We start from the raw sequence: 10,786 nt of genomic DNA on the forward strand, positions 1-10,786 counted from the left end.
GCTCACAGATCACAGCACCTGTACATAGCCCATCTGTAAATAGCCCATCCAACTACCTCATTCCCATAATGTATTTATTTATTTATTTATTTATTTATTTATTTTGCACCCCAGTATCTCTACTTGCACATTCATCTTCTACACATCTATCACTCCAGTGTTTAATTGCTAAATTGTAATTATTTCGCCACTATGGCCTATTTATTGCCTTACCTCCCTTATCTTACCTCATTTGCACACACTGTATATAGACTTTTTCTATTGTGTTATTGACTGTATGTTTGTTTATTCCATGTGTAACTCTGTGTTGTTCTTTGTCGCACTGCTTTGCTTTATCTTGGCCAGGTCGCAGTTGTAAATGAGAACTTGTTCTCAACTAGCCTACCTGGTTAAATAAAGGTGAAAAAAATATATATATAATTAGCATCGCTAACGGCTACACAAAGTGGTATACATATAGGCCCTATAGAACCGCACACAGCAGGTCACGACAGTGGCACATTGGGCCAGTGCCAAATGAAAGCTACTGGCACGAATGGAAAAATAAACTGGCCCGGGTCAACATCTGACAGGAAAGCGAATGATGTGTAATTTCAATAGCAGGATTCATAGACATTGGCAAGTCAAATTCAAGGACTTTCAAGGATTAAATTGCAATTTTCAAGGACCAACATTTTATATTTAATTGTTGTAATAGCCTATAGAAAAAAAAATCCTCCCAAAATGTATACAAAAAAAGTATGCATTAACACTAATAATAATGCATTTTTCAATAGGCCTACCCAATGGAATTATACATTTACATTCTAAAATATGTCCGAATAATGTGAGCATTTCCTGACTAAATAGACAGCATGCTCCCGACACAAACACATTAATGAAGTCTGTCCATGTGGTAGCTAGTCATTCTCGCCATTTGAGATGTTGAAGAGTTATTGAGGGGTTACTGTATCCTGTTTTACAATGAGAAAGTGACAAGTTGAATAATAATATTGGAGCAAATCAATTCAAAGTTTATTGGTTGAGTACACAGATTTGCAGATATTATCGAAGGTGCAGCGAAATGCTTGCAGAACTTCTAAATCGGCTACCATAACTTCAATGACTTTTCAAGGACCAAATAGCCTGGAGAAAATTATTTTCAAGGTAGGCTATTCCATGATGACTGAATTGTGCATCGCAAATATTCAACCAAGACGTTGACATTTTTAAATACCTGGTTTGCATACCCATTCTTGCCTTAGCATTTACAGGTAGATATCATAACTTGGAACTGCTACCACTGTCGGTCATCAGTCCACGCAACAACCAGCTGTTTGAGAGCTGTGTGCTCTCTCTGCCCAACAGATTATCTATAGGCTATATGTGTGTAGCGAGCATGTGATAAATAATCGAAACAGCAAAACGACCAGCTTTGGGAATCCATCTGTTTTTTTTATAAATTACATAGCCTAGATTAAAAATTGCATTTTTTAAATATTCCCTACAGACGAGGATGAACGACTGGCCCGGAGGGTTCCCAAAACCTCCCCTCTAAGTTGAACCCTGACACACAGACAGGCATTCCCGTGCCATTGTTGCCTGTTCAGGAAGTTGGTTTATTTTTGGTCATTTGCACATTACTGATGAATAAATCATAATGAAAACATTTTTACAAATTGTAAAGCAAAAATTAACGTGACCAGTTAAAAGAAATTCACTGATACCCTTGCGACCAATTCAAAATGTGTGTCGCACTGCCAAGTCAAACCCTCGCAAAGGCAACTGTTTTGGTCACAGCATCGAACCCTGACCCCGCTCTTTCATGGAGGCTCAGGATGCAATTTCCAGTCACTATCAACCCACCCTGCTCTGGAGTTCATTCCTACCCCAGTCATGCCTAGACTGGGCCCAGATATGTTTGAGCTGATCATTGCCCATGGCAAACACACAAGGAAGGCAGACTGTGTTGTGGTCAACTTGTAGCATCCCTTGGTCACAGCCTGGCACAGGCACTCACTCAGTTCTACCACCCTCTTATCAGACAGGTGTGAGGTAGTGGTGGAGTGACAACAAGGCGTTTTCTGCTGCATCGGCCAAGGCAAACAACAGTCCATATAACACCGATACACCTCCACACTAACTAGGCCTAACGGCAGGCAAGTAGGGGCCTATAAAAGTCCATTGTATAGAAGAGGCTATCAGGGTAACTGCCTGGCCACATTGACAGCAGGACTCAGGATAGTTTGTTGAGTTAGAGAGTTCAGCTCCACTGCCACTGGGGCAGACACACACACAATAAGCACGCTCAACCACACAAGTACACACACACCAAACACACACACAGTAAGCATGCTCACGCACACACACATCATTAACAGGCCAGGTGCAGGCAGACATGCTGACACTTTTACACTTTTACAACCTGGATCCTACTGTTGTTTAGATATCACCGTGTTTGAGATAAGTCATATGGCCACTATCTTTTCTCCACCACCCACTTACATGAAAATGAACATGCAATAAAATTGGATTCTTCTCATTAAAATTGAACTGGCTATAACTACGCATGTATCATGTTATGAAAACCTGAACAGAGATTTTAAAGTAATATAATTAAAAAAATTAAGAAAATAAATATAATTACTAGATTGTAGGGCTGGGACGAACAATACCAGTATCGCAATATGTTTCCCAAGGCAAAAATGAAAACACGAAGCAGACCAAACTCTTTGGTACTTTAAAAACCTGCTGTATATAGAATATTGTGGGCTATAACTTGGAAAAGAAATACATGTGATTCTGGATGACAACATAATGATGTTTGTTTCCAACATTAGGAAGCTAAATCTGCTTCGTGTTTTGTTTCCTTGCCATGATACTAACGAGTATCGCAATACTGGTATCGTCCCAGCCCTACTAAATTGTGTTTTAATGTAAGTAGCAGCCTCTTCCTGCTCCACACAAGATAAGGGACAGAAGTGTAGCACAGTATGTTTCAGCATGTTCCTCCCTGCTATACTAGCCTTACAGGTAGGAGTCCTACAGTATATCACTAGCTGACAAGTTGTTTTGCTCACATAATGAGTAGCAATCAATCAAAACGAATCACAATTACGTGTTTTCCATGACAATGGGGTGTCACGCCCATGCATATTTACATTGATTTAGCCTGACTATTCTTCAGTCCACTTAATCTACTACCACAAGTATAGTAAGAGTGAGGACCATAGAAATGTAATGAATAGATTGTATTTTTATGGTGAAAATAGCTAGGTTTACCTTTTAGAACACCTGTACTTTGTCAGTTCCATCGACACGCAAGTTCCAACGTACAGACTACACACACGCACACACAGTGCCACATTCATTCATTCATTCATTCAACACATGTATCTAAACAGGCCCCGGAGCCAAGCAGCATAAATGCCATTGTAAAGGGACACATACCAGCGTTTGTAACCCGTTTCCATATCATTGTTACTCCGCTCGACTTACCCAGTTAATTTCACAGTGCAAATCCAGCCTAGCTTCTGGACAAGGCAAACAGTTCCATAAATACAGAACGTCCGAGGTAACTGACGACAATAACAATACTAGTACTGTTTAGCATTTCACAACCATTCTCGCTCTACTTCTTCAGTTTCCGCATACAGAGGTAAACAAACATGATGAGGAAAAAGGTAATTTTTTTTGAACATTTTAGTCATTTAGCAGACGCTCTTATCCAGAGCGACTTACAGTAGTGAATGCATACATTTCATTATATTTTTTTGGTCTGGGTCTGCACACAAAAAGATGTTGCATAAAGAGTGAGATTGAGAAAATTCAACAACAGCCCATGCTTAAGTAAAACTAAGTCAAGGGATAGCATACACGTACATTTCAGATTAACAACCTTCTTCAGTGGGTAGGAAAATAAACTAGCAACAGAGCTATCATGGGTTCATTCCTCAAAGCAAGCAGTAACACTGATATGCACTCTATGACAATATCCCTCCCTTTCCAGAGAGGTATATAGAGACAGTGGTGCATGCACTTGTGGCCCCGGGCGCTCTAGTGTTCAGAGGGGGTGGGGCCAAAGGCCATTACTGTCAAGACAACCTCTGGGGGGTAATTAAGAGAGGGACAGACAGTCTAGTCTGTCTCTTTTCACGTTCCTCTGAAAAACGCTGGTTCACACACAAAACACACACAAACTTCACTGCCGTGGAATACTACCCCTATGTGCTTGACCGGGGGCAGCTAACAAAAACTGATCTGAAATCAGATATCGGGGCTTTCTAAATAAGCCTCAGAAACCTGCCCTGTTGATCCGTCATCATGTGAGCCCCAGGTTCAGCCCACTTAATCCCCGTCACATGACTTCCCAACTTTTCCTCCTTCTCCGTAATCTCCCCTATTTGAAGGAAAAGTCAGGAAAAGTCAACTACGCACAAATCCTCTTAAAACATTTTGCTATCTGCAAATATTGGATTACAAGGGGAAAATTCCAGGCTCTTACAACAAAGGCATGTCCAATAAATCTGTTTTTCAAATGGAGCTGATTGGAGCCAAGAGGACTCTCTTTCTGTAAACAACAAAAACAAGAGTGAAAACCTGAGGTAGTGAGGTAACCCTTGTCTGGGCAAGTGTGGGCAACTACTGATCCCTAGGCCAAAGTGCAAGAGAGCAGGGGCTGAGTGTGTATGTAAGGGGGATTCAAAAGTCATGCAGTGTTGGCCCAACTTATCAAGTTGATTAGAGCCTTGGAAAGACTTACTGACTGACTAGCCAACACAACAACTCTAATTAGGGTATGCCTACTTCTCTGAATTTCCAGGCTCCTTGGAGGCTAGTGACAAAATACAAAGTACCCACAAACACTGCCTGTATTACAAACCATCTTTCATAATGTATTTCAAAATGCGACCATCTCAGGCACCAGTTCAGCAGGCCAAAAATATGTACAAAAATGGCCATGGAAGGTAATTTAGCTGGAGACTAGCTAGAGCGACTTTAGACATTGGGTTGTTTTTAAAAGACAAACCACATACCCTGGTCTAAGAAACCAAAAAACGGTGTAAAGTTAAGGAAAGTATATCCTTTCACATTCACACTGTTAACCAAAAACAAGTATTTTCTTCCCAAACAAAAGGCTGCTTGGTGGAAAACAGGCTACACATAGACTAACAGGCTACAGTGTGTGGTCCTCACTCCTCCCCTAAGAAGAAGCAGAGAGAGAGACTGACAGAGAGGAAAATAAGAGCAAAAAACGCAGTAGAAAAGGAGCAAAAACGTTTGATTCATTCAGCAACACCTTAAAAAGTATTGTGTATGGTGGGAATCAGCCTACTGCAGTGCGAGTAGAGGATGAAGAGAGCTCTCTCTTTCCTTCTCTCTCTCTCTCTGGGGCAGCAGGGCACCCGAGAGGTGCAAGTGAAAACACTGTCCCACTCACCTTCCCACTCATCCTCTCATACCAGGTCCCGGACCAGTATTTCACACATGCTAGGCTTTGTCCATGGCAATTTAAAGCACCACCGCCTGATACGCTTTTCTTGACAGTTTTTAACTTTAGATGACACAAATAGTGTCCTGAGACTGAAAATTCACAACAACAGGCAAAGAAAAAGTGACTATGGGAAAGAAGTAAGAACCAAAGCTATGTGCTATGGTAGTAAGTATCTCATGGTGTGGCAAACATCACACATGCCAAGGTTAGTTAGTTTCTAAATTTTATAGTTTTCCTTTTTACGTGCCCCAATTTCTCAATTCCACATGTTTTATTTCTAATGAATCCATAATACTGTGGAGATTTGTTATTATGAGGGTGAGGGCATATTTTAGGGAAAAGAAATAGGAGTACAACTCAAAAGTGCCAGCCCTCCTCCTCCCCAACCCAAACCACAATAACCACCCTTACAGTGTACAATGAGGGGTGCAAGACTAAGGAGCCAAGTTGAGTCTTACAACAACATTACCTCCTTCTCTCTATCCCACCATTACATAACAGGCTCCAGGTGCCCATTGGCCTTAGGCACAAACCTAGGATCAGCTTATCTTTCCCAAATCCTAACCTTAACCACTGAAGGGGGAAACCTCTAAACTGACCTTAGATAAGTATCTAGGGGCAACAAAGTATATAATACAGTCAATGAGGAGCCAGTAGCTTACCTTCAGGTTCTAGCGTAGCCTCCTCTTCCTCAGCGGCAGTGTACGGCGGCCTTGCCAAAGTAGCCGTTGCTAGGGACAGCAGGATGGTGGCGAGCAGCCAGGCCCACGAGGCCATCCCGTTAGTGGAGGGTGAGTCCGTCCCCCATCCCCCCCTCCTCAGGCTCTGCCTCCCCCTGGACACTGATCCCATCTGAGGGGCTCCACCCAACCATCAACTGCAGGCTGTCCGGCCTGTCACTCACTGTGAATTCCCCCAATCACCTGGGCTGAGGAAAGGCTGTGGGAGGTGCAATAAAGTTGGAAAAGGGTGGTAAATAAGTGAAGATGAAGGGAAAAAGGTAGGTAGGGATGAACATTTTAAATAATGTGGGGAGAAAGGATGAGAGAGGGAAAAATAGGGAGAAAACCAAAAGAGAAAAATGTATATTGACTTAGAAACTGAAGCCAATTCTGCATTTACAATATACTATAGTCATATTCTCACCTATTCTAATTTGTTCACTGACTTATTTAATTTATTTCATTTACAATAACACCTATAGAAAGAGTAGAGAGAGTAAGAGCAAGAGAGTGTGTCACAAAATGCTGTCAAACAAGCCTTGCCACAGACATACCAAAACTCTGATGCACCTCAGCTCAGCACACAACCACACTACAGCTACCTTTACACCAGACCCATTGTCACAAATCCTTACGTCTGAGTACGTAGCATTTCTATTAAGTGGACTTGACGCATTTCTAGGCTAAAATCACCTTTATAAAAGATGTACATGTATAAAAAATAGAAGCTGCATAGAATAGGCATTGTTAGTTGTGAAAAACATAACTTTATTACAAGGCTATCTATACCTATGTATTCTATTATACCATTTCACTAATGAAATTATTAGCCTGATGTTATTATTACTGAAATTGTGGAATATCAAATTCCATCAAACATCACCCTCTTCTGATCTGAGAGTAGGTTACAATTAATAAGTAAATCATCCAATACTGAATAGCCTATATGAGTTTTATCCTAGATGCTCCAAACCTGTTGCTTTCCATTTGAGGTTAGTATATTAGTGAATATGCATACTTTCCTGTTGCAAAATAAATTCACTTAATTCATTGTAGCCCTATGATTATGCGATTTATAATTTAAATGGAATACACTAGGACACATCAATCTATTGGCCATTGCCAGACATCTGCGGTGCAATCCGTTTTAGAAATCTATGGAGGTTTGGAGCGGCTGCAAAGAGCCCCTAGTCACGCTTCCTCAAGCGCCTTCTGCTCCAGCTGCGATGTATTGATTGGTTTACCCAGGAAGATGCATGTCATTTGACATGTAGGCGTAAACAGCAACTTTGAAATGTGTTGAGAGATTCTGGTTCATATATATTGACTGGAGAGAGGAGAGCACGCGCGGATCGCAAGCAAACGTTTATACCCACCGCGCGCATTACATCATGGGATGCTGCCTGGATGCATCCCGCACGTACAACGTAACTAGAGCGGGCAGACAACCTTGGTTTAGGACTATGGTTTATTTAAGAAAATAAAATTCGTCTATCAATGCGATGTAGAAAATTAAGCAACGTAATAAATAACCAGAACAGTGTTGTTAATGAACATGCATGGGTGCTGCATCCACTGCTTAGATATGTTTTCCTAATTGAGGGGAAAACATAGTAAACATCGCCTTATAGGCTGTTGTTGAATGAAAAACAGTATTTCCCCCAAATAAGAAAACAAGAGCTCTTGCTTCGTAGTATAAAAGGGGTAGGCTACATTATATGGCAATTTATTATAATTTGACTGTCAGATCAACGTACCATTTTAATTAGCCTATGGACAAGATTAGTCCTTTCAAAACTCCTTAGAATAACAAATATGGCTAAAACAACAGGTATTACCAACATTAAAAATTAGCTATTCTATTTCAGATGCTTAAAGCCCACATCGGGAATTGATTCTATTCAATTATATTCTCGTATAGTCTGTTCCCCGCAGGGAAGACTTTTGCTAAGCAAAATGGACACTTCAGACCGGCACTGCAAGGTAACCGACAATTCGCCTAAGTCTAGCCTTCTTTTGGGGATTTTGCTGTGGTAAATCTAACTACCATATGTATAGCCTACAGCTTTGAAAACCCCTTTATGAGTTGCTGCTGTCAACAACATGACATCCAATAAGTTCGGACACCAGGGCTTTTCCGCATATGCATATCCACAGGTTTCCCTGGCCCCCATTTAAACCAAATCTTCCGAATGAATTTCTTAGCGCTGATTTTAATCCTATTGATATTCAAATCAGTTGGCTTTTGGACTCAGTGCTCAGTGAGTCCATGCAATAAAAACACAAAGTGCAGTCACGGGGTAGTTGGCACCATTAATGCGATGTAGAAAATTAAGCAAAGTAATAAATTACCAGAACAGTGTTGTTAATGAACATGCATGGGTGCTGCATCCACTGCTTAGATATGTTTTCCTAATTGAGGGGAAAACATAGTAAACATCGCCTTATAGGCTGTTGTTGAATGAAAAACAGTATTTCCCCCAAATAAGAAAACAAGAGCTCTTGCTTCGTAGTATAAAAGGGGTAGGCTACATTATATGGCAATTTATTATAATTTGACTGTCAGATCAACGTACCGTTTTAATTAGCCTATGGACAAGATTAGTCCTTTCAAAACTCCTTAGAATAACAAATATGGCTAAAACAACAGGTCTTACCAACATTAAAAATGAGCTATTCTATTTCAGATGCGTAAAGCCCACATCAGGAATTGATTCTATTCAATTATATTCTCGTTGATCGAGGACGAACAGAACAATAACCATTTGAGATCTATGCCCACAATTTGCCAAAATACGGCCAAATACTTACAACGAATAACTACCTAAAGTCTGGAAGAACTCAGATTCGCATGCATGGACAAGGCAGGAGGCGAGTGCATGGGCCGAATCGAGAGGAATGTGTAGCCTAGTCCCGATGGAGCAAATTCACCCCACTGCACCAAAAATGCCAAGCAGCGATTTTTTTTACCTTCCCCAAATTGGACGAGCAACAAATAAAATCACTGAAAATGTATTATTAAATCACGAAGTCATTGTTGTTCCATTGCACTTTAAAAAAAAATCTGAATTTAAATCCATATCCTTGAAAAATACCTAGAAAAACATAGCTACGTCCCTGAAACTTCTTCACCAAGTTGCTAGTCAACTCAAATGTCAGTGTTTCAGAGCGAGCGCACTCTTCATCCAAACGAAAGGTTTGCAATTTATGATGAACTAATGTGTAAAAAAAGAACATAAACTCTCCAAAAACATAGAATCCATCAATATATGATCCCTCGCGGCAGAGCGTCTTCTTCCCAGACAATCCTAGTACTGTTCTCAGACGCTTTGTCAGGTTTACTAGATTTTTTCTCCTTACGTCCCCCGAAATTCGAGCCGTTTCCTGGCCACAGTGTTTTTGGCTCTGCCTTCCTCAGCCAATCAAATCTCAGTGGCCCCCTCTCTTTCTATGCTTTTGCCTCGAAAGAAACGACGAGCCTTTCTTGCTCCGTGCGCCCGGGGAGAGAGTGCTCAATTTACAAAGTTAGTCCAATACAGTGGTCCTCCGCCCTTCGTTGGCTAGGCTCAACTCGCAATAACTACGCCCCCGTGCGGACAAAACACCCGATGCACACGAACCTTTTTCCACATTTTGTTATGTTACAGCATTATTCTAAAATGGATTAAATACAAATATTTCCTCACTCAGGGCTCCCGAGTGGCGCAGTGGTCTAAGGCATTGCATCTCAGTGCAAGAGGCGTCGCTACAGTCCCTGGTTCGAACCCAGGCTGTATCACATCTGGCCTTGATTGGGAGTCCAATTGGCCCAGCATTGTCCGGGGTAGGCTGTCAATTGTAAATAAGAATTTGTTCTTAACTGACTTGCCTACTTAAATAATTATATATTTTAATCAATCTACACACAATACCCCATCATGACAAAGACAGGTTAAAAAAATTATTTTAAAAAAAAACGGAAATACCTTATTTACATAAGTATTCAGACCCATTGCTTTGAGACTCAAAATTCAGCTCAGGTGCATCCTGTTTCCATTGATCATCCTTGATGATTCTACAACTTGATTGGAGTCGACCTGTGGTAAATTCAATTTATTGGACATGATTTGGAAAGGCACACACCTGTCTATATAAGGTCTCACAGTTGACAGTGCATGGCAGAGCAAAACCAAGCCATGAGGTAGAAGGAATTGTCCGGAGAGCTCAGAGACAGGATTGTGTCGAGGCAAAGATCTGGGGAAGGGTACCAAAAAATGTCTGCAGCATTGAAGTACCCAAGAATACAGTGGCCTCCATCATTCTTAAATGGAAAAAGATTGGAACCACCAAGACTCTTCCAAGAGCTGGCCTCCAGGCAAACTGAACAATCAGGGGAGAAGGGCCTTGGTCAGGGAGGTGACTAAGGACCTGACCTGATGACAGAGTTCCTCTGTAGAGATGGGAGAACCTTCCAGAAGGACAACCATCTCTGCAGCACTCCACCAATCAGGCCTTTATGGAAGAGTGGCTCAGTAAAAGGCACATGACAGCCCGCTTGGAGTTTGCCAAAGGACACCTAAAGACTCTCAGACCATGAGAAACAAGTTTCTCT

At 41.3% G+C, this 10,786-nt stretch overlaps 1 protein-coding gene across 7 annotated transcripts in view; it reads right to left on the bottom strand.

Moving 5' to 3' along the window:
• Nucleotides 1-9,672, bottom strand: part of LOC106576891 (fibroblast growth factor receptor 2) — a 141,220-nt gene extending 131,548 nt beyond the window's left edge. For 2 of the 7 annotated variants that reach the window (XM_014154428.2, XM_045700641.1), the window contains exons 1-2: nt 9,007-9,665; nt 6,136-6,412 (exon numbers count right to left, since the gene is read on the bottom strand). In XM_014154428.2, the coding sequence (XP_014009903.1) occupies nt 6,136-6,325 (190 nt within the window). In that variant the 5' untranslated portion in view covers nt 6,326-6,412; nt 9,007-9,665. Of the gene's footprint in view, nt 1-6,135; nt 6,413-9,006 lie in introns of all 7 variants that reach the window. The other 5 variants (XM_014154426.2, XM_014154425.2, XM_014154424.2 and 2 more) reach the window with 5 other exon arrangements.
• Between the last annotated feature and the right edge of the window lie 1,114 nt (nt 9,673-10,786).

This window comes from Salmo salar, chromosome ssa18 (genome assembly GCF_905237065.1).
Source record: "Salmo salar chromosome ssa18, Ssal_v3.1, whole genome shotgun sequence".
Lineage (NCBI taxonomy): Eukaryota > Metazoa > Chordata > Actinopteri > Salmoniformes > Salmonidae > Salmo > Salmo salar.